At 48.6% G+C, this 27,582-nt stretch overlaps 1 protein-coding gene across 1 annotated transcript; it reads right to left on the minus strand.

Moving 5' to 3' along the window:
- Positions 1-98: 98 nt before the first annotated feature.
- On the minus strand, positions 99-25,686 carry LOC128408805 (uncharacterized). Its single transcript, XM_053378826.1, has 10 exons — positions 25,570-25,686; positions 22,732-22,894; positions 21,189-21,841; positions 20,566-20,695; positions 17,643-19,064; positions 12,280-12,478; positions 9,218-9,947; positions 7,163-7,301; positions 5,351-5,602; positions 99-1,868 (listed from the first exon to the last, which is right to left on the minus strand). Exons 2-10 carry the CDS (start codon positions 22,802-22,804, stop codon positions 955-957), a joined length of 4,512 nt encoding a protein of 1,503 aa, XP_053234801.1. The 5' UTR covers positions 22,805-22,894; positions 25,570-25,686; the 3' UTR covers positions 99-954.
- Between the last annotated feature and the right edge of the window lie 1,896 nt (positions 25,687-27,582).

Below are 27,582 nucleotides of genomic sequence, written 5' to 3' on the forward strand. Positions count from 1 at the left end.
CTATATCCGCAAGTCTTAGGGCAGTTCGCAAGAGTGGGTGTGTATGTAAAAGAGAAAAAATGAAAATGAGCAATGAACACAAACAAAATTCCCAAGGCAAATGTTTGGGTTTTTTTACTCTAGGAAATACTCATTTAGGGAGGGGGGAAAAACAAATACATGTTCACAATAACACACAAAATAACGTGCAAAATACATTATCACAGTTATTTACTTATTTGGTTTCTCACTTGCCCTTCGCCACAACGGTGGGATCCAACCATATAAAAATACAAGGTTAAAATCAGCTTTAAACGATATACCTATAGAACAGACTGGGTGTTGCACCTCTGGCCGATGATGAAATCTGCACGACAAAGATGCCAGATGCAACTCTGAGGAAGGAATTCCACAATTTAGGGGCTGCTGCTGCAAAGGCCCTGTCTCAGGCTGCCACCCCCCAAACGTCTGGCGGCAGAGGGGCTTCCCAGAGCAGGGTCCCCTCTGCCCATTTTAACACTCTAGAGAGTCTGCAGGGAAGGAGGTGGTCTCCCCGATATTTAGGGCTACCCCTGGGCTTACTTTTAATCTTGTTTTTAAGTTGTATTCATTCAACTTGTTTTATCATTGGTTGTTAGCCGCCCTGAGCCCGGCCTAGGCTAGGGAGGGTGGGGTATAAATAAAATTTATTATTATTATTATTATTATTATTATTATTATTATTATTATTATTTATTGAAGTTCTCACACTGGCCACCAGGAGTATCGTGTAGAGTTTTCACTCAGGTCCACGTCAGTTATTTTAGGCAGGAAACCCTGGGTTGTTGTTGCTACAATGTTGACAGCCGGCTGCCTATAAAAGCAGGCTGGCTGAGCTGTTTGCTGTTCAGTTCTGTTCCAGCTTACAAATAAAGAGCTGCTTTGGAGAAATCGATGCGTTGTCTGCTATGTCTACCCACTATTCAACAATTACTACTATGTGGCTCCCCCCTTGTGAATCCTTTCATGCCTAGCCAGGGTGGTGTGAGTGTTGAAGCTCTTCCCACAGGCCGAGCAATGGTATCGCTTGGCCCCCGCGTGCGTGGTCCGCTCGTGGAGCATGAGCTGCTGCCGCAGGCCAAAGCTCTCCGCGCAATGGGAGCACTTGTGCGCCAGCTTCTCTCCCGCGTGGCTCTTCTTATGGCGGATGAGGCCCGGGCGGGAATGGAAGCGCTTCCCGCAGTGCGGGCAGGCGTGGGGCTTCTCGCCCGTGTGGACCGTCATGTGCGCCAGCAGCACCGACTGGTAGCTGAACCTCTTGCCGCAGGTGGCGCACTGGTGCGGCTTCTTCTCGCCCGTGTGGATCCGCTGGTGCACCAGGAGGTGCGAGTTGCAGCTGAAGCGCTTCTCGCAGAAGGAGCAGCCGTACGGCCTCTCGCCCGTGTGGGTCCGCTCGTGGCGCGTCAGGTCGGAGATCTGGACAAAGGTCTTCCCGCACGACAGGCACATGAACGGCTTCTCGCCCGTGTGGATGCGCTCGTGCATGAGCAGGTTGGAGTTGCAGTTGAAGCGCTTCTCGCAGAAGGAGCAGCCGAATGGCTTCTCCCCCGTGTGGGTCCTCTCGTGGCGCGTCAGGTCGGAGACCTGGACGAAGCTTTTGGGGCAGTAGGCGCACTTGAAGGGCTTCTCCCCGGTGTGGGTCAGATTGTGCCTCAGGAGGTTCTGCTTGCGGTTGAAACTCTTCCCGCAGTCACCGCACCGGAAAGCCTCTTCTTGGAGCGGGGCCCTCTCGCGTCTGGGCTGAGAGACACTCTCCGCTGCTGTTCCTGGGTGCTCGCCATCCTGCCGGACCTCTGGACAGTCCAATCGCCCGTATTTCTCGTCACACTCCCGTGACTGGTCATCATAACCTGTCGGAATGGGGAAAAAACCACCCAAAGACGTTTTGTTAGTCTTCACTAAGGTGTCCGAACTGGAGAAAGGCCCCAACTAAAGAGGAACTGATGGAATATGTGTAGTTTGCGGATCTAACATATAAAATAAGAGAGCAAGAAGAACATACATTTATAGAAGATTGGGAAATGTTTACTGAATATATGGGCATATATGAAAACATTGGCAACATTAAAATACAGTCATACCTCTTGTTACGTTCGGTTCAGGTTATGTCTTTTTAGGTTACTTCCAGGTTTCGCCGCTTGCACATGCACAGAAGCGCAAAATGACACCACGCGCATGCGCACAAGTGGCGAATTGCGACCCGCACATGCACAGACACGGGTTGCGTTCCTTTCAGGTTGCGAACAGGGCTCCAGAATGGATCCCATTCGCAACCAGAGGTACCACTGTACAGGGGTACCTTGGTTCTTGAACTTAATCTATTCCGGAAGTCTGTTTGACTCCCTAAACAGTTCAAAAACCAAGGCGCGGATTCCGATTGCCTGCAGGAGGTTCCGGCACTCAAGTAGAAGCTGTGTCAGAAGTTTGGCTTCCAAAAAATGTTCACAAACACTTGCTTCCAGGTTTGTGGCGTTTGGGAGCTGCTTTGTTTGGCAACTAAGTCGTTCGATAACCAAGGTACAACTCCAAATTCAATAGCGTAAACAAGTTTTGATTGGTGTATTAATGGAATACTGAATGGTTTCGTTTATGTAAAATATGTGGGGATTCATGATATGCAAATTGAACCATGGAAAGAGAAGAAGGGAAGTCATTGTCATTTTAAGGTTGTTTAATGAATATTTCAAATTGTAAAATAGAAAACTTAATAAAAATCATACGTGAACTGGTGAAAAGTGAAAAGCTATTGCAAAAATACCCCAAAAATTACACACTACACTGTAATACCCTAGGAAAAAAATATTTCCTGCCATTATTTATCAATGCAGGGGGCTGGATTAGATAACAATTGGGGATCCCTCCAACTGTACAATTCTATGAAAGAGTTACCCAAGGATGGGCTTTGCGACCTCTGATTTTTTACTAAAATTGTTCAGGGTCGTTGTAGCAAAAAAGGGATTGTGGAGAGTTCCAAAAGCATGCTTTAGTTGAGATTCCTGCATTGTAGGGGTCCCTCAAACTCTGCAATTCTGTGATTTTATGATCATTCCAAACTGGGCAAATGGGAAGCAAAATGGCAATTGCAGTTCAACGTAAGCAAGTGTAAAGTGATGCGTGTTGGGGCACAAAAAAATAATCCAAATTTCATATCTGTCTATCTATGCACTTACTGGGTCTGAACTGGCGACAATGTACCATAAACAAGACCATGGGGCTGTAGTGGATAGTTTGATTAAGATCTTTACCCAGTGTGTGGGATAAAAATAAAAAGGGGAATGTTCCATAAACAGTTCTGGCTCTGGCCTTGCCCACCTCTAGCTTTGGCGCCCTAAATTTTCTTAAATACAAGGTGTGACTGGAAAGTTGGGCGAATGGTCACAGAAATCAGACAGCGATTCATACAATTGGCACTGGAAACCCACGAAATGCTCACAATTGTGTACAGAGATGAAGCTGTAACTGAAGGACGGTGTATGAGTGGTTTAAGGTTTCCATGAAGGGCGGCAAACCATCGAAGGTTAACCCTCAGTCTGGATACAGTGGTGCCTTGCAAGACGAAATTAATTCGTTCCGCGAGTTTTTTCTTCTTGCGAGTTTTTTGTCTTGCGAAGCACGGTTTCCCATAGGAATGCACTGAAAATCAATTAATGCGTTCCTATGGAGACCGCCTTCAGACCAGGTCCGGGGACAGACCAGGTCCTCTGAAGCAGAGCGCCCCTCGCGCGGGGCAGACATTCGCAGCTTGGGGAGACCTGCAGGAGTTCCCAGCAGGGCTCCCCAAGCTGCGGATAGCAGCCTGCTGCCCCACACGAGGGGCGCTCTTAAGCGCGCCTTCTCCTCTGTTCCCGGACCTCCCACCGCAAGCCTTCAGGACAGGTCCGGGAACAGAGGAGAAGGCGCGCTGCGCTTCCCCGCTGTCCCCGGAGATTTCCCTATGGGCTTTCGTCTTGCAAAGCAAGCCCATAGGGAAATTCGTCTTGCGAAGCCGCTAAAAATTGGAAAACCCTTTCGTCTTGCGGGTTTTTCGTTTAGCGAGGCATTCGTCTTGTGGGGCACCACTGTATTGATACGGGATCGGTGTTTGTCCATCCGAATGATGGCGGAAGAATTGCATATACTGCGTGAAATTGTTACTGAGGTTACTGAGTTGTCCCACCCTCCATATTCTCCCAATCTGGCCCCCCCGGATTACTTCCTTTCTCCAAAACTGAAATCTGCATTGACAGGGCACAGATTTCCCAACATTTCACACGTCCAAGCTGCTGTGACGAGGGAACGGACAGCAGTACGAAAAGAGGACTTGGAGATCCCAGGCCAGAGGGAGGTTAGGCTGGCCTCAACTAGAGCCAGGGCTTTTTTGGCCGTGGACCCGATCTGCTGGAACGCTCTGTCACAAGAGACTAGGGCCTTGTGGGACTTGACATCTTTCCACAGGGCCTCCAAGACAGAACTGTTCCACCAGGCCTTTGGCCAAGGCACAGCCTGACCGCCTCCTTCTGTAATCCTCATAGAATGCTAGCCCAATGGTTGCCATTAATTTGACTCTGAATTGATTTTAGAATGAATTGATTTTAGAATGTATTTCAATTAATTGATTGTGATTTTATGTAAACTGTGTTATTTTTACTATTCTGAGGCCGCTCTGAGCCTGGCTTCAGCTGGGGTAAAGGTAAAGGGACCCCTGACCATTAGGTCCAGTCGTGGACGACTCTGGGGTTGTGGCACTCATCTCGCTTTATTGGCCGAGGCAGCAGGCGTACAGCTTCCGGTTCATGTGGCCAGCATGACTAAGCTGCTTCTGGCGAACCAGAGCAGTGCACAGAAACGCCGTTTACCTTCCCGCTGGAGCGGTACCTATTTATCTACTAGCACTTTGACGTGCTTTCGAACTGCAATGTGGGCAGGAGCAGGGACCGAGCAACGGGAGCTCACTCCGTCACGGGGATTCGAACCGCCGACCTTCTGATTGGCAAGTCCTCGGTTCTGTGGTTTAACCCACAGCGCCACCCGCGGCTGGGGAGGGCGGGATATAAATAAATTATTATTATTATTATTATTATTATTATTATTATTATTATTATCCAGAAGTTTCCAACAGTTCTATGAACGTTGTCAGCGGTGCAATGTATCCGAGGGGGCTTACTTTGAAGGCTTGTAAGGCCTGTGTGTTCAAATATTTATTGCCGTCCAATTTCTGTGGCCATTCACCCAACTTTCCAGTCGCACCTTGTCGAATAAATCACTGGCTTCATCCCCCAAAAGATCAGCCTTCGAGGGAATGTCGCTTTGACAAAAAAACAGTAGTTCCCTAACCCTTCATCCTGTCTCTTACCAGGGCGGGTTTGTTGCTGGGCAGCGATTTCTGTGTCGTCTCCTCCACAAAGCAAGGTTTGTTCGTTGCTCTCCGGACAAGATTCCTGCTGCTCCTCTTGCCCAGGCTGACTTTCTGGGAGGCCTCCCTGCCTGTGACTCAGGGAAACATCCTCTTCCGTTGGCTCCGCAGATGTTCCAGTTGGATCGGCCTCCTTCAAATCCTCTTCTGCACATTTCTCCTCCTTCCTTACATTCATCCAACCTTTCATTGCTGGAGGAAAGAAGCAGGGAGGTCATTCGCTTGGGCGTAAATGGAAATGTGGAATTAAGGAATGAAGACCAGGAAGTTGCCATTGCTTGCCAGTTCATTTCCAAGGCTAACTGAAAGCACTCACGCTAGTGTTTGAAGCCTTGAATGACTTGGGACTTAGGCCCCAAATCTCTGGGAGAGTGTCTCCTTCCCTACTGACCCTCTTGGCTGTTTAGATCACTTTTAGATCAGTTGTTTGACGTCCCTAAGAAGTTTGTGACAGGGGTCTGTGGCAGTTTCTGAGATTCCCTCCCCACAAAGGCTTGCCTGGTGCGTATTTCAATTTATTCTAAGAGGTTTACAAGAAACGTTAACATTGTCCATAAAATATTTAGAAGCGGTTCATTTTTTAAAAAATGCAAATAAAAAATAACAAACGCAATCTGAAGATGGGAGTAGAAGTACTGATTTGACGTTATTACATTTTTATTTCAGCTTCTATTTATGCCGTCATGACTCTTAGGATGGATTAAAGATCTTCAGCAGAAGGCCATCTCTGCATGTCTCTTCCCTCTGGGGTGAGGCCAGCAGGGACGGTGTCTTCACGGTGGTGGCTCCTCAGTTTCAGATCACTGTTCAGAGAGTGTTTATTATATATATTATAGAATAATACTTTGTTATACAGTGGTGCCTTGGTTCCCAAAAGGCTTAGTTGTCGAACAAACTGGCTCCCGAATACTGCAAACCCGGAAGTGTTTCGGTTTGTGAACACCAGTGTGGTGTAGTGGTTAAGAGCGGTGGACTCGTAATCTGGTGAACCGGGTTCGTGTCTCCGCTCCTCCACATGCAGCTGCTGGGTGACCTTGGGCCAGTCACACTTCTTTGAAGTCTCTCAGCCCCACTCACCTCACAGAGTGTTTGTTGTGGGGGAGGAAGGGAAAGGAGAATGTTAGCCGCTTTGAGACTCCTGAAGGGGAGTGAAAGGCGGGATATCAAATCCAAACTCTTCTCCTTTTTCTTCTTTTGGAAGCAAAACGTCCGACGCGGCTTCCGCTTGAGTGCAGCCAATCGGAAGCCCCGCCTTGGTTTTCAAACTGTTTCGCGAGTCAAATGGATTAAGTTCGAGAACCAAAGTACCACTGTACTTTATTATAGGAGCCTAACTTTTCCAAGACCTCTTTGGACAAGGAGCAATGTTTATTAAATACAGCTCTTTTAAAATGCTGCCACTGTCTAATCTTGCACCTTTCTCAAGAAACTACGAATGTGACTTCAGGAGATACCGTACTTTTCCGTGTACAAGACTAGGCTTTTTTTACTTCACAGTTATGTGAAAAACTGTGGGTTGTCTTATACACGGGGCAATCTCTCCCCCCCCCCATTTTCTTAAATTGGAGTCCCTAAAAATATGGGGCGTCTTATACACGGAAAAATACGGTATTTAAGAATCTTCAAATTCCTGTAATATAAAAGTAGCAGCTCCGTGTGTGTGTGTGTGTGTGTGTGTGTGAATACAGCCACAGCTGAAGCCAAACCACAAACCTCCACAAGCCCAAAATCTAAACCCACAAGCAACCTTACCCAACAGCTCAGCATCCCTGCTGACTTGCTCCTCTTTGGCCCGCTGGCCAAACACACTCCACCCGAGGTCAGACAAAGTCTGTTCCGCCTCAGAGGACTCTACCGCAGCCGCCGCCTCTTCTTCCAGTTGATTCAGCCCCTGAAATTGCACCAAGGATATATGTGACTTTAACATATGAGAGTGCTGGAGGTGAAATAGTTAAACAGCTTACCCAATCAGAACCCAGGGGGTGGAGTCAGAGAGATTATAAAACCAGCTCTGGGAGGCGTGAAGGGGGGAGTTCGTTGGGAGTTGGTTGAAGTGGGAATGAATTGGGATAGAGTCTGTGGGTAGGTTGAGTTAGTGTAGCGAAATAAGCTGAGTCAGGAACAGTTAGGAGCTAGGAAGACAAGTAAATATCTGAGAGGTGGTTTAGTGAGTGAGAGCAGGTAGCGGAAGTTATAGGTCTGGATAGGCACCCCATGATTGCAATTGACCGATACCGTTTATGTAACCACACGCTTGTTAAACTGCAATAAATAAACAGAAGTTTATGTTCCAATTTAACCCTGACTGGACTCAGGATTGTCACAGGTGGGGCCTGGGTGGTGGCAGCGAGAAATAAAGTGGTGGCACAGGGATCAATAGACGGTGAAACGTCCAGGGACCTTGTGTGATCGCCACAATATCTTTTTAGCGCGGAGAAAGAAGATGAGACTGAGAGGATGACTCCGAAGCATGTCTCCAATGTCAGCTCAGAGCCACGGAAACCGAAGCACTTACCTATTGGCGTAACGAATAAATCACGTTGCAAAATAAGGTTGAGGTGCAAGAATCAGAAAGGGACAAGTCAGCGTATGTGAAGGACGTGCAGCCATGCATGAGAATAGTGAAAGGTGATGATTGGAGCAATTACAACAAGCTTTGGATTTTGCAAGGCGTTTGAAAAACTGATATATGCATACATTAAATGTACACAACATAACCCCCCCCCCTCATTCCAATATGCTGCAATATGTTAGGGTTGCCATACATCCAGAATTTTCAGGACATAGCCGGAGTACTGCAGTCGGAAGCAGTGTCTGGGCGCAAATTGTTGAAAAGTCCGCAAACATCCAGACGTAGGGCAACCCATCTTGAAAGTCTAGAATTTCCTTAAAAATAGCTCAAAATAGCTCAGCTTTTGTCAAAAAGGAAAAAAAGAAAGAAAATAAAGCTCAACAATTTTGCCAAAAGTTTTTGAAACATGGCAACCCTACAACGTATAATGCTTCAGAGAACACCTTATGAACTCATGGATACAGTGGTACCTTGGGTTAAGTACTTAATTCATTCCGGAGGTCCGTGCTGTTCTTAACCTGAGGTACCACTTTAGCTAATGGCGCCTCCTGCTGCCACCGTGCCACCGGAGCATGATTTCTGTTCTTATCCTGAAGCAAAGTTCTTAACCCGAGGTACTATTTCTGGGTTAGCGGAGTCTGTAACCTGAAGCGTCTGTAATCTGAGGTACCACTGTACACTGATCTCCTCTCCGATACGTTTACTTGATATTTCTTGCTGCTATCTGCTTTCCTTATACAGTGGTACCTCAGGTTAAGTACTTAATTCGTTCTGGAGGTCCGTTCTTAACCTGAAACTGTTCTTAACCTGAGGTACCACTTTAGCTAATGGGGCCTCCTGCTGCCACCGGAGCACGATTTCTGTTCTCATCCTGAAGCAAAGTTCTTAACCCGAGGTACTATTTCTGAGTTAGCGGAGTCTGTAACCTGAAGCATATGTAACCCAAAGGTACCACTGTATTTACATTGGTGATTTCACGAGATTTGTTTCAGAACCTGGGAATCTTAAGGGGGGAAAACAGCAACGTGGTTTCCTGGGAAATGTTCTGATGCCCATTTTTTTACCACCCCCTTCTCTCTGCCACCCTCTTTATGGAAAAATACATTTCCAGAAATGGACAGGGAAATTTTCCCACCACAGAATGCCATCTCGGCCTCTTCCCTTCTACATCAGGACAGGTGAAAACCTGCCCTGCCCTGATTCTGGGCTGCTCAGCATCCCCCGCACCGCCCCACCTGTGGTCGCTGCCTCGCGGCCTCTGGCTGCCTCTGCAGGTAATCCTCGGCCAGGGCCACCGCCTGGGAGCAGGTCTCTGGGCTCCGTCCCTTGACCCAGTCCTGGACCTCCGCAGGCAGGACGGTCAGGAGCTGTTCAAGAAGGAGCAGCTCCAGGATCTGCTCCTTGGTGTGCTTCTCGACCCTTAGCCACCCGTCGCAAAGCTCCAGCAGCCGGCGGTGAGCCCCTCTCGGCCCCTCGGCCTCCTGGTAGCAGAAACGCCTGAAGCGCTGGCGCCGAGTCTCCCTCCGGAAGCTGTCCCATTGCAAGATGGCCGCCTTCACTTTCCCATAATCCTCTCTGTCCCGGCCCTCCAGCCGGCTAACGGCCTGCTCGGCTTCCCCGCTGAGGGCTGGCAGGAGTCGGGCCGCCCACTCCACCTTGGGCCAGCGGCAGGCTTTGGCCACTTGCTCGAAGGAGGCCAGAAAGCCCTTGGTGTCGTCCCAGGGGGTGGGCTCCTCCGGCAACTGGGGGACCCCCCAGCCAGAGTGGGGAGACTCCAGGGTCCTCAGGAACTCCTGCAACTGGGCATCCCAGTGCCGGTGCAGCCTGTCCTCTGGTTCCTGTTTAATCTGTTCTCCGGATCTCCGGTTTTGTCCTCTAGGGCCAGGGGCATTTACTGCTCCTGCCCCCCTTTCCCACACAGGCGGCGCGACGTCCATTTCCTCGCCAGCCACTCTTTCGCAGTCTCTAGGTCAAATAAGAGGGGAATGGGGTCAGGCGCAACAGCAGCTGAGGCTGCCACAAGGCGCTTCTCCTGTGAGGGGAAAAACAGAAATGAGAGATGTTGTATACAAAACCTGCCCTTCTTCCCTTATGGGGTATCCAAGAGCCCATATAGAGTCATTAAGTAGGAGAAAATAACAGAGGCCAACCAGAGAATATTGAGAAGCAAAGCAGCTAGTAAGACTGACCTTTATTGAACTGTTGCAACAGGGTGCTCCCCTCACACGCAGGAGGACAGAGGAGGACCCAGAACCCAGGTGTGCCCGCCCTTATATAGACATTTTAAATTGCCCTCCCTGGAGTCCAAGACCACCCCCAGAAACATCATACATACATCACAGAAGGGGTGTAGCCCAAGACCACCCCCCAGATACATCATACCTACATCACAGAAAAGGCGGTCTACAACAGAAATCTGAGTGCGTTGTTTATCTCCTGTCTGGCAGATTACCGGTTAATGGTCACTTGACTGAATTAACTGGGGAGCCTGGCCAGTCTTTTGTAATGATAATGTGATAATGATATATACCGTATTTTTTGCTCTATAAGACTCACTTTTTCCCTCCTAAAAAGTAAGGGGAAATGTGTGTGCATCTTATGGAGCGAATGCAGGCTGCGTAGCTATCCCAGAAGCCAGAACAGCAAGAGGGATCACTGCTTTCACTGTGCAGCGATCCCTCTTGCTATTCTGGCTTCTGGGATTCAGAATATTTTTTTTCTTGTTTTCCTCTTCCAAAAACTAGGTGCGTCTTGTGGTCTGGTGCGTCTTATAGAGCGAAAAATACGATATATATATATATATATGACCTTAAAATTCTTATAACAGAGGCAAACAGAGATTCACCCCACCCCCCGAATGTTCCAACATTCAGCAGTTTGGCTACTGCGTCTCTTGAGCCTTCAAAACCCATCGAAACCCACCTTTAAGAACCACAACAATTTAAGTATCAGAATCCCCTTACGTACACAAGATCCCTATAATAAAACTCCCATCGTAGTGGAAAGGTCAACCTGTCCCCCTCATGCCTGAACCTACTCTAAGCACCACTCTTATTATTATTTATTGAGCTTATATACCACCGTATACCCGGAGGCCTCAGGGGGGGTTCACAGAAAAGATCACAACATATATAATCAGAATAAAAACAACAACCCAATAACATACACCCCCTGTGACGAATACTAGGAGGTTTTTGAAAGCATTCCGGGTGAATTGGCACCAATGGAAAATCAAACACGTACAGATCCCTAAACTTGACTTTTTTCGCAAGTGGGGCCACGGGTTCCCCATTATTATTACACTATACTTGCATTAAAACAACATTGACTTACTTTGAATAAACATACACAAATTTATTGTTAACATAATAGACAGATGATTTAAGGATCTTGATAATTTGATAATATGCAGAGAATAATATGTGTTGAAAAACCAGAGAGAGGAACTGAGGGAAGTCGGGGGAGGGAGGGAGGGTTCCTTTTTGGGGAGGGGGAGGGGGGAAATGGGGAAATCATGAAGATATGTTTTGATAATTTGTTATGTTGAAATTCTCAATAAAAACTATTTTAAAAACAACAGCAATAACTTACATCTGTACAATAACTATTTACAAATGGCAGCCATGCGAAATTGGATCTGCTGCAGGAAGCCCACATTTAACTGGTGCAAATTCAGCTTTACAGGATTGGCTATTTTATTTTTATTTGTAAAGGGGGTAGAAAGAGGCAGGCCTCCAGGAAAAAAAGACTTTGGCAATTCTATTGAACCCAATAGGAAGGGTTGGACTAGATGACCCTCATCCGCCATGGCCAGCATGGGAATTGAAGTCTAGCAATATACGCCCTGGACTAAACTATAACACAGCTACTCCTTTGGAAACTTATTACGAAACCAACTGTTATGACACACGCTCCTTTGCCGCCTCCTTCCTTCCCAGCCAGGGAACCTCCTGCTTCTGCACTCCCACTCACCCCGTCCCTGTTCCTTCCACGGACTTCCCAAGCCCACAATTGAGTCCATCTACTTCAATAGTGCCTACACTAGCGGGCAGCGGCTCTACGGATCGGGAGCTCTGCCTTATCAGGAGACGCCGGGGATCGACCCTGAAACCTTCTGCATGCAGAGCAGATGCTCTACCCACTGAACCTCAATCCCCTTCCCAAGGAGCGCGCAGGAAGCCGCCTCCTACGGAGCTGCACCGTTAGGTCCGCCCAGCTCACCACGTCTGCACTGACTGGCAGCTGCTCCCCAATACAGCTGGCGGGGGAGGGAAGAAGAGCCCGCTCCCAGCCTTACCCGGAGGCGGCGGGATTTGAACCCGAGACCTTCTGCATGCAAAGGGTGTCCTCTGCGACCAACTCCCAGCTGCAGAGCTTAATTAAAATAAACCGGTTTCCGGAGGAGGGCTTGGAGGAGGAGGAAAGCTCAGCCCAGCTTTGCAAAGGAGGACGAATCAAAGCGGAGGCGCGCTTTGTTTCCATTGCACAACGCGCGGCTCACTCCGGAGTGAAGCCGGAATGGATGGCAGGCAGTTCTGCAGAGGGGCGTCCTTTCTAACCTCCAGATCGCCATTTCCAGGGAGGGAGGGAGGGAAGGGGATCCCCCTCCCCAAATCCTGGCTTTGCGCCCACCCCAAAAAAGCTCCCGCTTTCTGCACCTGGTGCAAAAGCCTTTTTATTTCTCCACCTGCAAGGGGCCTTTTGGGGGAGCAGCCTCTTAACAGCCGCCTGCTTCTGGCTCTCCGTTGAACAGGCAGGACAACCGGCGAAGAAAGTGGGGGGAAAGCGGGTCTGATATGCTGTATGAAACACCCACCCATCCCTTTGGCCCCCTATATGGCAGCGCAGGCACTTGGGAGCCGGAAGTGAGAGCACCAAGCCGCCCGAATGCTTTCCCCTTCCCTCTTTGGACAAGGAGCCGCCACCTTTCATTGCGCGCAGGCGCGCGCTCTCTAGTTGTCCGCCTAGAGCAGTGTTGCCTGCACGGGCCGGCAGCGGCAGTTCCAGACCGGTGACGTCCTGACTTCTTTGGAATTGCTGCGCTTTGCCATATGGAGCACAGCAGGCTGCCCCGGTACTGAGCTAAACCATGGCATCCAACCGGGCTCAGTACTGCCCACACGGACTGGCAGCTACTTTCCCATGTTTCAGCCCTACCTGGAGGCGCCAAGGCAAAGCAGGCGGTCCTCTTCCTTTACAGGGATGTAGTCACACCATTGCTCCACCTAGCTCAGTAGCGCCAGCACTGACTGGCAGGCGCTCACCAGGATTTCAAAGCAACCTTCTGTCCCAGCCATACCTGAAGATGCCAGGTATGCGTGGCAAGCAGGGTCTCTTTCCCTTGGCCCTTCCCCAGACACTCCACCCACATAATCCCACCTGCTTATTCTCTGCCCCCAAATCCATGATCATTTTGAGGGTTCCCTACCTGAAAAGTTCCCCCCCCCCAGTGCTCTGTGTGTGATTGGGTTTCTTTACTCTTGGTTTTCACGTACCTATGGGGGGGTTTATGGCCTGTTTGCCGGTGCGGTTGCAAGATAAAGCAGTTAACACATTTATTAGATACAGTGGTACCTCGGGTTACATACGCTTCAGGTTACAGACTCTGCTAACCCAGAAATAGTAACTCGGTTTAAGAACTTTGCTTCAGGATGAGAACAGAAATCGTGCTCCGGCGGCACAGCAGCAGCAGGAGGCCGCATTAGCTAAAGTGGTGCTTCAGGTTAAGAACAGTTTCAGGTTAAGAACGGACCTCCGGAACGAATTAAGTACTTAACCCAAGGTACCACTGTATAGGGTTGCCATATTTCAGAAAGTAAAACCAGGACACCCTGGCTTTTTAAGACAACCCCCAAAGTTTGTTGAGCTCTTTCCTACAAAAATGGCAATTTTTTCGATTGACTAGCCAGGACAAAGCACCACCTTTCAGACCCCCCCCCCCCCCCGCCCCGGACATCAATTCCACCTTTAAAATCCCAGTAAAGTCCAGGGAAATCCCTAGTAAATAATAATATTTAAGAACATAACCTGCTGGATCAGGGTTCAATGGCCCAACTAGTCATGGCAAGGGTGCCAACTTGAATAAAATATATTTTGGGAGGATGATGCGGTGCACATACAACATTCAAATGGCAATGCTCATCAATTTTATTTTATTGTGGGGGCCAAAGAGGAAGAAAGGCTCCTTGAGTCATGGAATCAGAGAATTGCAGAGCTGAGAGGGATTCTGTTCTCCGCTGGCCAACAAGATTCCTGTGGGAAACTCGAAAGCAGGACCTGAGCACGAGAACCCTCTCTCTTCTTGTGGTTTCTAGCCATCAATAGCCCACTCCTCTGTGAATTTGCCCAATCCTCTTTGGAAGCCAGCCATACTGTGGGAGGGAGTTCCACAGTTTAACTCTGTGCCACACAAAGGACTTTCTTTTACCACTGTTGCGGCTACATTCACAACTAATCTCGCAGTCCGACTATCTGACAAAGAGGGAATGATGGGAAATCTGTTGTTTATTACTATTACATTACTTTAATAGCCCCCACCCAAAAAGTATTAATTGAAATAACACACACACACACACACAAACCCCAACAGCATGAGGTGGGTGAAACTTTTATTTCAGCATTTCAACATTTTTCTTCAGGAGGTTCATGTCATTGTGGAGGTGCGAAATCTTTGGCCCACCAAATGTCGCTGAACTACAACTCCCATCAGACCCAGCAAACATGGCTGACTGGCGGCCAGGCTGGCTTCTTGCCGTTTCAAGGGAACCTCTCGCAAATTTAATAATGAAAAATTCAATTTCATTAAAGGACTACAAAGGGACGAGCCACACAGTAAGTTCATTTGTGGGTGATGCCGCACTTAGGCTGACTCCAGCGTCCTCCGGCCTTAGGTCCCAAATGTTTTGTTGGACTACAACTCCCATCATCCCCTGCCATCTTAGCCAATGAAGAGGGATGATGGGAGTTGTAGTCCAACAAGGTTGAAGAATATTATACAGATTTGAGCAGCTCACAGCTGGAAACTCTTAATTTAGTTGCTACATGAGATTTTGGGGGCAGGAGGGGATTACATTAAAAAAATATGAAAAGTTTTATGCATCAACATGCCCAACATATAATAATAATCTGAATTTAAAGGTAAAGGTACCCCTGCCTGTACGGGCCAGTCTTGCCAGACTCTAGGGTTGTGCGCTCATCTCACTCTATAGGCCGGGAGCCAGCGCTGTCCGCAGACACTTCCGGGTCACGTGGCCAGCGTGACAAGCTGCATCTGGCGAGCCAGCGCAGCACACGGAACGCCGTTTACCTTCCTGCTGGTAAGCGGTCTCTATCTACTTGCACCCGGGGGTGTTTTCGAACTGCTAGGTGGGCAGGAGCTGGGACCGAACGATGGGAGCGCACCCCGCCGCGGGGATTTGAACCACCGACCATGTGATTGGCAAGTCCTAGGCGCTGAGGCTTTTACCCACAGTGCCACCCGCGTCCCACAATCTGAATTTAAACTATGCCAAAAAAAAAAACCATACCAAAAGCTTTGTAATGGTTATCCCCCGCAAACTGGAATTTGCTGAAAAATGGGAGTTTAGTTCAGCAACTTCTGGAGAGTGTGAGGTTTGAGAAATTCCCAGTGACTATGAGATTCAGGAACATGATTTTTGTGCCACATGGCAAAGGGGGATGTTGCTGCAGGGCCCAAACCAGCGGGTTCAATCTGTTCTGTTGCACATACCTTGATGAGACTTGAGCAGCAGACGAGAGAGGATAGCACAGGGCTCTCTGGGTGTTGCTGAACTACAACTCCCAGAAAGCAGTGGTGGGAGTTGTGGTTCAGCAAGATTGGGAGGGCACCAAAGGTTCCCCTGCCACCTTCCAACCCACGACTTCCAATCGGTATCTGCGACTTACAAATCTGAACAACTACAACTCCCATCATCCGTGACCAGTCAGTGGATGATGGGAGTTGTAGTCGAACGACAGCTGGGGGGACCCGAGGTTGCCAGAACACTGAGCCCCAAAGGAAGGGGGGAGGGGAAACTTTGGCCCTCCCAAAGATTTCCAAACTACGACTCCCATCAGACGCAGCACAAGCACATGGGAGTTGTAGTTCAGCAACACCTGCAGGGCTAAAGGTTCCCTGCACCGGTATAAAGGAAGCAAGCTCTCGCAATAAGTGGCGACTTTTACCCAAAATGGGAGCCGTCCCCTGTGAAAGTAGGATCCTGGATTTGGAGGCCAACTTTCTGTGCGACTTGCGCTGTGAGTGAAGTTGAGCATGCAGGCGACTGCAGAACCCCGGCGATTTCAGAGAGGCTCTGGCAAGCACAAAATCATTCCCTGTGTGCAGACACTGCTGCTGCTCCTCTTTCTGGGCCACTTCCCATCTGGTTAAAAAACAAAAATGCGAACTCGAAAACCTACATTGGAGTCCCCACTCCTGTTGCGCACGGATCCTTTCCCATGTTTGGAATTCCAACCGCCCCATTTTCTCTCTCCCAGGTCCGCTCAACAAAGCACCTTGACTCAAAACTAATTCTCTCTATTCGCAATTTAGAAAATAATAAAACAGGACCTACCCAGTCCCAGAACTTTCGACTGCTTTGATACAATCGGCAAAGCCAAGCCATAAAGTCTGGACAGCATTACTTTCGGCTTATGTGTAGCCCCGCCTCTAGAAAAGTAGCAGGTCAGCGAAGTTGTATCCCTTGCACACTACATATCTACCTGCAAGGATTTTTCTTTCTTTTTTTTGTGGCGGGGGATGCGCACAAAATATTCTCACATCTAAAACACCTCTGCACTGCAGCCTATAGTGGTACGGTCTGAGAATTGGTTCCCCCACCCCGCAAAAAAGGTGAGATTTCAAGTGGCAGGGTGGACTTATAGGAAGCACAGAAATCAAGGCAAAAAGCAGTGGGTTCTGGCTTCAGGGAACGCAAAATCAGGTTCGCTGGTGGCTGGTAGGGTGGAACGCTAGGAGCCTAACAGTAGGTGGCGCCACAGCCAATGACAGAGTCAACAGCAGGCAAAGCCAACTCGTTTTGTCCCCATCTCCCTCCTCTCTGCTGGGTTCTAAAAGAGCAACATTGAAAGGAGGAAGGTGACAGGCAGCGCCACCCCTGGGCTGGCAGTTGGGGGCTATCTGGGTGCAGACTAAGGTTGGTGGGGCAGTGCCTCATTTGCTCCTAATGGGCTGTTTCCCACTGATCAGGTCCCTCTTTGTAGGTTTCAAAGGCGTAGCACTCTGAACACCCCAAGCCTGCAGGGCTCCTCTATCTAGAAAAGGGGTACACATTGTGAAGAGCCAAGCGGCCAGGACATGACAGGCGTTTTGGAGAGACTTGCTTTCTCCCCACCTGCATTTTCAGGCACCTTCGTTTATGCGCTCGGAACAAACCTTCTTCCCAGAGCAAGCGATTTGCCATGACTTTTGGCCTAGGTGGGCTTGTGACACTCCTGTTCACTTTTAAAGGGATTTATATCGACTCTGGTAGCGGCAGGAAAATAATGTATCGATATTCCAGCACAGCTGCCCGAAAAATGCCCCTTCTAGAGAAGACGGGGCGCTAATGAAATGCCAAAGACCCAAGTCCTATTACGAAAAGGGGAAGAGAGGAGGATTCGATTATCTACTAAGGTTCATCCAACCGATTTTTCAGGAGTTTCCTTCTGCATGGATTCTCTGATGACTAATGAGGTTTGAGCTCTGAGTAAAGCTTTTCCCACAGTCCAAACACCGGTACGGTTTCTCCCCTGTGTGTGTCCTCTCGTGGGCCACGAGGCTAGAGCTGCCGCGAAAGCTCTTCCCACAGACGGAGCACTGAAAGGGCTTCTCGCCGGTGTGGATTCTCTGATGTGTAATGAGGTGCGATTTGTAGCTGAAGCTTCTCTCGCACACCATGCACTGGAAAGGCTTCTCTCCCGTGTGGATCCTTCTGTGCGCGCTGAGGCGGGAGCTGACGCTGAAGCTCTTCCCGCATTCCCCGCACTGGTATGGCTTCTCGCCCGTGTGGATCCTCTCGTGACTGACTACTTCCGAGCTGCGCAGGAAGCTCTTCCCGCAGAACGAACACCGGTAGGGCTTCTCCCCGGTGTGGGCCCTCTCGTGCGCAAGGAGATCTGAGCTTTCGCTGAAAGTTTTCCCACAGTCCAAACATATAAACGGTCTCTCGCCCGTGTGGCTTCTCTGATGCTTCCTGAGGCGCGAGCTGACGCTGAAGGTTTTCCCGCACTCGGAGCACTCGTATGGCTTTTCCCCTGTGTGGATTCTCTGGTGGCTGTTGAGGTACGAGCTCTGGCTGAAGCTTTTCCCACACTCCAAGCACTTGTACGGCTTTTCCCCCGTGTGGATCCTGTGATGCGTGATGAGGTTCGAGATGTCGCTGAAGCTTTTCTCGCACACCGAGCACTGGTAAGGTTTGTCGCCGGTGTGGATTCTCTGATGACTAACAAGGCCAGAGTTGCGCCGGAAGCTCTTGCTGCAGTACAGACATTTGTACGGTTTCTCCCCCGTGTGGGTTCTCTCGTGAGCGATCAGCCCAGACTTCACACTGAAGCTCTTGGCGCAGTGCGAGCACTTGTAGGGCTTCTCTCCCGTGTGTGTCCTGCGGTGGGCAATGAGGCTGGAGCTGACGCTGAAGCTCCTCCCGCAATCGGAGCACGTGTAGGGCTTCTCTCCCGTGTGGGTTCTCTCATGAACGATAAGGCGCGACCGGAGGCTGAAGCATTTGCCGCACACCGAGCACTTGTGAATTTTCTCTCCGGCTTGGTCTGAGCCCTGACTGAAGTTTTCTTCGTAGACGATGATCTTCATGGGCGGCTTGCCCTCGCCTGTCTCCTTCTCTGCCGCGGCTACACTGAGATCTTCGTAACCACCCGCCAACGGGATGGATTTTTGCAGCCTCTTCCTAGGCGGCTTTTTTGACAGCTTATCTGATCGCGGCGGCCTTTCGGGTAGGTCTTCCGGTTTGTCAAAGAGAGGCAAGGTCTCCTCAAGGCCTTCATCGGATGCCCCACACAGCCCCTCATGCTCTCTGTTATCTGGCTGGGGGCTCCCTATGTTGTTCTCACTAGGGCACAGGTTGCCTAAAAGGAAAAGTTTTGGGGATTAGCGCTGATAATCATAATCGTCTGTTTTATTTGAATGCCACTTTCTCACAGAACGGTGTCCAAAATGGCACAAATCAATTCAAGTGAGCAATAAGTGTGCTTTTATATAAATCGGAAGGTGCCCAGAGTGGCTGGGGCAACCGAGTCAAATGGGCAGGATACAAATAATAAAATTACAGTGGTACCTTGGTTGTCTAACTTACTCCATTCCAGGAGTCCATTCGACTCCCGGAACCGTTTGAAAACTAAGGCGCGGCTTCCGATTGGCTGCAGGAGCTTCCTGCAGTCAATCGGAAGCCGTGTCGGACGTTTGGCTTCCGAAAAACGTTCACAAACCAGAACGCTTACTTCTGGGTTTTTTGTGTTTGGGAGCCAAAACGTAGGCGTACCAAGGTGTTTGAGAACCAAGGTAGACTGTATTACTATTATTATTAAGTTCCAAACATACCAGAAACAATTACAAATCATCAGTCTCAGTCACAGACCTGACAGAAATCATCACAATATCAGCAAGAACCCCAAAACAAATTTAAAAATAAAAATCAACTTGTCAGGATTCACAGAATGCTGTGTGAGAAAGTAAGCCTGCAGTTTGCTAGCTGAGGCAACTGGCTGATGCGATACTTTCTATGGAAGTGCTGGGTCAGAAAGACTCAGCTCATGTATTATAGCCTGTAGATTATTGTATATATTTGTATATATATATATATAGTTCACAATAAATATACTGCACTGCACTGTAGAACCTGGAACTCTGAGCATTTCTGATAAAGCGCCGCTCTGGGATTGCAGAAGTTCAGAAACTAATATAGAGTCAGACCAGAGGTCAAGTGAGCATAGTACAGTGGTACCTTGGGTTACATACGCTTCAGGTTACAGACTCCGCTAACCCAGAAATATTGCTTCAGGTTAAGAACTTTGCTTCAGGATGAGAACAGAAATTGTGTTCCGGCGGCGCGGCAGCAGCAGGAGGCCCCATTAGCTAAAGTGGTGCTTCGGGTTAAGAACAGTTTCAGGTTAAGAATGGACCTCCAGAACAAATTAAGTACTTAACCCGAGATACCACTGTATTGCCTATGCCAATTGGTAAGATTTCAGGCTGACGTCTCTCCAGCCTTAGCTGGAGATGCCTGTCTCCCCATACTTTCTTTCTTTTCTCTCCCAGCCTTCCCTCTCTCTCCCCCTTCTCCTCAGTCGGTCTAACAGGAGACTCTTGATCTTGGGGTCGTGGGTTCAAGCCCCACATTGCACAAAAACATTCCTGCACTGAAGGGGGTTGGACTAGATGACCGCCATGGTCCCTTCCATCTCTATAATTCTATGATCCTTTCCCAACCTGTCTCTCTCCCTTCCTGTCTCCCCCTTCCTTCCTCTTCTAGCTCTCCGCTTAATGGTTTGGGTCAAAGGAAGCATGTTGTGCATGCCAACATCCAAAGGAACCAATTTTAAAATTCAAATGAGTGCAGCGGCACCTTACCTCGTGAAGAACTGTCCTCCGCAGCAGTCTCCTCCTTGACCTCCAGGGCCTGCTGTCTCTGCTCAGGGTCCAAGAGAGCTCCTTCGGCCTTCAGGGACGTCTCACTGGCCTCCTTAAACAATCCAGGCACCTGGAAAACCAGGAAAGAGGCTGAAAGATGCAGCACGTGTGGCGGTGGGCAACGCCGCAGGCGAAAATGGATCCTAAGCCCACCCTGAACAACTCTCAGGCCTCCCTTACCATTCCTTGTTGGGGTATAAATAAAATTTATTATTATTATTGTTATTGTTATACGCCTCATAGAGCTACGGGGTGGTTTAACAATCAATCAATGTAAGGCAATAAGAAATAAACCTAGATTGATAAATATCTGAAAGAGCGTCCCCTTCCCTACAGACCCTCTCGGGTGCTGAGGTTGGCAGAGGGGGGAAAATAAAGGGGAAGGTTCTGGAGGGGCCTAGTGTGGAGGTACTTGCAGAAAGGTTTTGCCCTCCCCATGGCCTGGGCAGAGAGAGTGTGGCCAAGGAGGGGGCCTGACAGACAGGTCTGGAGGGCCACATTTGCTTCCTAGAATGGAGGCTGCCGATACCTGGATGAAAGATTTAAGAGACCCAATATCTCACTTGTGTTTCCGGCCTTTCGGGCTCTCGCTGCCTCTGGAGGAAATCCTCGGCCAACATCACCGCCTGGGCGCAGGTCTCCGGGCAGCCATCTTTGACCCAACTCTGGCTCTCCGGCGGCAGGATGGCCAGGAACTGCTCCAGGATCAGCAGCTCCAGGATCTGCTCCTTGGTGTGCCTCTCCGGCTTCAGCCACCGGTGGCAAAGGAACCAGAGGCGGCTGCAGGCTTCACGGGGCCCGTCGGCCTCCTTGTATTGGAACAGGCGGAAGTGCTGCCGCTGGACTTCGGTGCTGATGGCGTCAACCCGCAAGATGGCCGCCTTCACCTTCCCGTAATCTCCCGCTTCCCTCTCCTCAAATCGTGGCCCTTCCTCTTTCAGGCCCGGTATGAGCTGCGACATCCACTTTCCCAGACGGGTGTCAACCGCCTTCTCAACAGACGTCAAAAATATATCGTCCCAGCGCGGTGGGTCTGGAAGCCGGGGGTCGTCTGCTTCCGAATGAGACGTCACCACCATTTCTGTGACATCCCTCGTGCAGACTTTCTCGCATGCGGCAGCCGCTTCATTTTTCACCAGAGCAACGTGGTTGGTCACAGTGGTGTCCTCAGAAACGTCTGTCTGTCTTCTAGGGCCTCCATCGGCCATTTTCTCACCTGTTGTTTATAATTTGTATTACATTTTCTGTTTTACAATTTAAAGTACTCCTTAATATATCAATGACATATCATAAATACCTGCATATTTTACAAAAACTATACCATTCAGTATTCCATTATTACACCTAAAGGTAAAGGTAAAGGGACCCCTGACCATTAGGTCCAGTCGTGGCCGACTCTGGGGTTGCGGCGCTCATCTCGCTTTATTGGCCAAGGGAGCCGGCTTACAGCTTCCGGGTCATGGGGCCAGAATGACTAAGCCGCTTCTGGCAAGCCAGAGCTGCGCACGGAAATGCCGTTTACCTTCCCACCAGAGCGGTACCTCTTTATCTACTTGCACTCTGACGTGCTTTTGAACTGCTAGGTTGGCAGGAGCAGGGACCGAGCAACGGGAGCTCACCCCGTCGCGGGGATTTGAACCGCCGACCTTCTGATCGGCAAGTCCTAGGCTCTGTGGTTTAACCCACAGCGCCACCCGCGCATGTTCTTCTAATTCTCTTATAGTATATGTTAAGTCTGCGAGTTGTTCATATTCTGTCAACTTAAGTTGCCATTCTTCTTTCGTTGGGACCGCACTCATTTTCCATTTTGGGGCTAACAAAACACAGGCCCCAGTGTTGGCATACATAAATAACCTTTTTTGACACCTGGGAATTTCAGTCTGAATTATCCCCAACAGGAAGGGCTCTGGTTTTTTGGTGAAAGTACTTTTTAACCTTTCCCCCCCCAATTCATTATGGACCACATATGAAATAATGTACCCTTGACCTCATTGTATTTCCAGCACTTATCTGATTTAGTCTTATGCATCTTAGCAAGCCTACTCTGAGTTAAATGCCATCTGTAAATCTTTTTCAAGTAGTTCTTCTGCCTGCCCATTTTCTCACCTGCCCACTCCGTTGGAAAAGGTTCCTGGAGGCCCTGCGGGATGGTCCCCACTACCTCCTCCTCCGAAGCCATTTTCTCTCCCCAGATTGAGGGCAACTTTAGCCCAGCTCGGCTATCTCCACTCCAGATTCAACCGCTTCTGTGTCTTCTTACTAAACGCAGCTGGGTTGGGTGTGAGAAATGGCACTTTTATTTGTTCGGAAAGATAAAATGCCCAACAATAATAACAATAATGAATAGATACGACCTGCGTCCGCGATCTGTGCTTTCCCCAAACAAGTGAAGACCTTTTTTGTTCCAACAGGATTTCCTAGCTGGGCAAATGGGGTCTCTACTGCCAGTGTCCTCTTAGAATTATAGAATCATTGACTTGTAGAATTGGAAGGGACCCTGGGGGTCATCTAGTCCAACCCCCTGCAATGCAGGAATCTCAGCCAAAGCATCCATGACAAGATGGCCATCCAACCTCTGCTTGAAAACCTCCAAGGAAGGAGAGTCCATCACCTCCTGAGGGAGTTCATTCCACTCTGGAAGGGCTCTTACTGTCAGAAGGTTTTTCCGAATGTTTAGTCAGAATCTCCTTTCTTGTAACTTGAAGCCATGGGTCCGAGTCCCATCCTCCGGAGCAGGAGAAAAGAAGCTTGCTCCATCTTGAGATATTGGAAGATGGCTATCCTATCTCCTCTCAGTCTCCTCTTTTCCAGGCTAAACATTCCCAGCTCCTTCAACCATTCCTCATCAGGCTTTGTTTCCAGACCCTTGATCATCTTGGTCGCCCTCCTCTGCACACCTTCCAGCTTGTCTTAAATTGTGGTGCCCAGAACTGGACACATTATTCCAAGTGTCGTCTGACCAAGGGTCTTACTTCCCTTGATCTGGACACTATACTTGATGTTGATGCAACCTGGAATAGCATTAGGGGTTTTTTTGCTGCTTGACTTAGGATTCTTTTGGTCTTGTTTTTTTTTTGTTGGTTTTGTGTCTTTTAACTGTTTTTAATTATTTTGTGTGTAAATCGTTTTGAGACAGTCATTTAGCAGGAAATTCATAAAGCAATTGTAATAAAATATTAATAATTACAATTAGTATTGATTATTATTATTGGGATGTAGCCAACTGATTCATTTCATCAGTGCAAGTATTTCCTCTTGTGCAATGGAGCTCCGCCCCCCCCTTTTATTCTTCAGATATGGGAAGTGTGCAGGGTGTCAGGATTCACAGAATGCTGTGTGAGATAGTAAGTCTGCAGGCTAGAGTTTGCTAGCTGATGCAACTGGCTGATGCAATCAGTCTGCAATATTTTCTATTGAAGTGCTGGGTCAGAAAGACTCAGCAGTAATGTGCTGTCAGTTGATTGGCTGTCATCAGTTTAAAAGGGAAACCTGTCCAGCAGTAAGTGTGGTGGTGCAGAAGAGTGTGGTCAGTGAGAGAGAGATAGAAAGGTCTTCCTATTTGCCTTAAGGTGCAGCCAGGTACTCTGACTGTATGAACTGCTCGTGTATTATAGCCTATAGATTACTGTATATATTTGTATGTATATATAAAGGTAAAGGGACCCCTGACCATTAGGTCCAGTCGTGGCCGACTCTGGGGTTGTGGCGCTCATCTCGCTTTATTGGCCGAGGGAGCCGGCATACAGCTTCCGGGTCATGTGGCCAGCATGACTAAGCCGCTTCTGGCGAACCAGAGCAGCGCACAGAAACGCTGTTTACCTTCCCGCCAGAGTGGTACCTATTTATCTACTTGCACTTTGATGTGCTTTTGAACTGCTAGGTTGGCAGGAGCAGGGACCGAGCAACGGGAGCTCACCCCGTCGCAGGGATTCAAACCGCCGACCTTCTGATTGGCAAGCCCTAGGTTCTGTGGTTTAACCCACAGCGCCACCTGTGTCCCTCAGATTATTGTATATATTTGTGTATATATAGCTCACAATAAATATATTGCACTGCACTGAAGAACCTGGAACTCTGAACATTTCTGCTAAAGCGCCGTGGAGAATTCGCGACTCACACTTGGTGTAAATGGGGGATGTTGCTTTGCCCAAGTAGAAATCCTTGTGCTGATGGAACAAGTAAGCTAGATGCAGCCCATTCATAAGAATTCTTAGTAATGAATAAAGATTAATAATCATCAATGAGCCTTTTACATAGCTCAGTCGGTTGAGCATGAGACTCTTAACCTCAGATTCGAAGCCCATGTTGACAAAAGATAATTGCATTGCAGGGGGTTGGTCTAGATGACCCCGGTGTGCCTTCCCGCTGACAGTTCTGCGATTCATTTAATCCCGCCTGAGGCCAGGCTAGGCGGAGAGGCAGCAATCTTCAGAGCTGAGCAAGTATTTAAACCTCAAACCTTCTTGGCTCGATGGCCTACACTCTTCACCACCACACCAGACTGGGGGCAGCAACCCTGTGCATCTTCACTCAGAAGCAAGTTCCCCTATAGGCTATAATCTGGAGTGGGAGGGAAGCATTGCAGGGACACAAATGCATTGTATTCCAGGATAAGATCTCATGCATCTATTGAAGCGGGCTGCAGTATCCCCGAAGCAGACACCATCATCAAATCGTTAGCCTTCCAGGTCACACAAGACTCTTTGTTGTCAGGGCTCCCCTCTCTGGAAATGACCGTTCTTGCAGGAATTCTTACATCATTCAGGCATGGATGGTTGGCTGAAATATCCTCTTTATTATTATTATTATTATTATTATTTGCAATTTCTGTCCTTAATCATCATCATTCTATCCTTAACCATCATTAATAATAATAATAATAATAATAATAATAATAATAATTCCACATGCATCTCCCCCAACTCTCCTCCATCAGTCACTCACCTTTTACAAAGATTGCAAGGTTGCAATCCTTCCTTGCAAGGTGGGTGCAAAACACAGATCCCTGGGAGCTGGATGCACAATTCAGAAGGCGAATCTGCCCTCCCCCTCCTCGCAACTCCCCTCTTTCTCCTCCCCCTCCCGCCACAGGAAGGAACTCGCCAGCCCCCGAAAGGTCCTCCCGCAGGACCTCGCTCTCCAGTCCCGCCCCCGCCTCTCTAGCAACGGCCCACTCTGTCGCTTTAACCCCTTGCGCGCCTCGCGGCAAAGCCAACCAACCATGAGGGGTTCGCGTAAGGCGGGCGCGGGAGGCTTTTTTTAGTCCGCTTTCCCTGCTGGACCCCCCCCCCGAGGGAGGGGTGGGGAGTAGATGCCGGCGATGGGCGGGGCCAGAAGCGAAAGGGGGCGGGGCGGTTGGCTGCAAAGTTCCATCTTCTTGTTGCAATGTCCAGCTTTGCACAATAGACTGGTTGCTTTTTTTCTTTCTTTTTTTATTACAAAGGATCGTGGAATTGTAGAGTTGGAAGGGAGCCCCAAGGGTCATCGAGTACAACCACACTGCATTATAATGATGATGATGATTGAAATATACTCAGAGTCGCAAAGTGATTTCATGCTCTTTATTCAGCTCATAGTGGTGAGGAGGAATGAATTAATGTCCCCTCAAAGTATCTGCTTTATATACATTATTTACACAATGGGCTGCACATGATTGGCTAATTCCGGAATTCTACTGTAAGCCAATCAGGTTGTGGATTCACTTCTATCTGGAGCATGATTGGGTGGTTCCTGCCAACCAATCATACCGCTGCATTGTTCTAGGACCAATCAGACTGCTGCATTCTGAATCCTATTGTTCTAGGACCAATCAGACTGCTGCCTTTTGGATCCTATTGTTCTAAGACCAATCAGACTGCTGCAGTTTGGATCCTATTCAGCTCAGTACATAACAATGATGATAATTTATTATTTATACCCCACCCATCTGGCTGGCTTCCCCAGCCACTCTGGGCGGCTTCCAACAAAATATTAAAATACAGTAATGCATCAAACGTTAAAAGCTTCCCTAAACAGGGCTGCCTTCAGATGTCTTCTAAAAGTCTGGTAGTTGTTTTTCTCTTTGACATCTGGTGGGAGCGTTTTCCCTCCACTGGGAAGGCCCTCTGCCTCAGTGTCTGGGTAGAAGGATAGGAGTGGAGATGCTCCTTCAGATATACTGGATGATGATATATTATTATTTAAACCCCATCTATCTGGCTGGGTTTCCCCAGCCACTCTGGGCAACTCCCAATAGAATATTAAAAACACGATAAAACATGGATGCTTCGGCTGATATTCGTGCATTGCAGCGGGTTGGACTAGATGACCCATGGAGTCCCTTCCAACTCTTAAGATTCTATGATTGCAATAGAGGGAACTCAACAAGCATTCCACTGTCTGATTTGAAACCATACCAAACTCCGCTTAGCTTTGTAAATGTGCAAGGAAGTTTTGCTGCACATAAAACGGAGAGAAGAGTTATAACAAGGGAACAAAATTTAAAAGATGAAAATCAAACTCGGCACAGAGATTAAGTAGAGTTGTGACTGCTTCCTAAAGCCTTGCTTAGCTGGCTTTGGGGAGGCAGCACGAGGGCCGAGGGGAGCATGTGATTTTGGCTTTGCTTCCACCCACACAGTGGGTTCCCTGTAGGAGTACTTGTGGAGCCCACTTGGTAGGAAAAGTTGGGCCGCCCCGATTTAGTCACCTAGGTTGCTTTTAAAGGTTTTGCTGGTTTCATCTGCATTTTGATCCTTCTACGAATAATAATAATAATAATAATAATAATAATAATAATAATAATAATAAATAAATTTTATTTATATCCCGCCCTCCCCAGCCGAAGCCGGGCTCAGGGCGGCTAACAACAATAAAACAGTACAAAAGTACAGCACAAACAACACTCTAAAATCATTCATTATAAAATTAATTCAAATCAAGCCACTGGCAACCATTGGGCCAGAGCTCCGCGAAGAT

Source organism: Podarcis raffonei, chromosome 2, assembly GCF_027172205.1.
Source record: "Podarcis raffonei isolate rPodRaf1 chromosome 2, rPodRaf1.pri, whole genome shotgun sequence".
Classification (NCBI taxonomy): domain Eukaryota; kingdom Metazoa; phylum Chordata; class Lepidosauria; order Squamata; family Lacertidae; genus Podarcis; species Podarcis raffonei.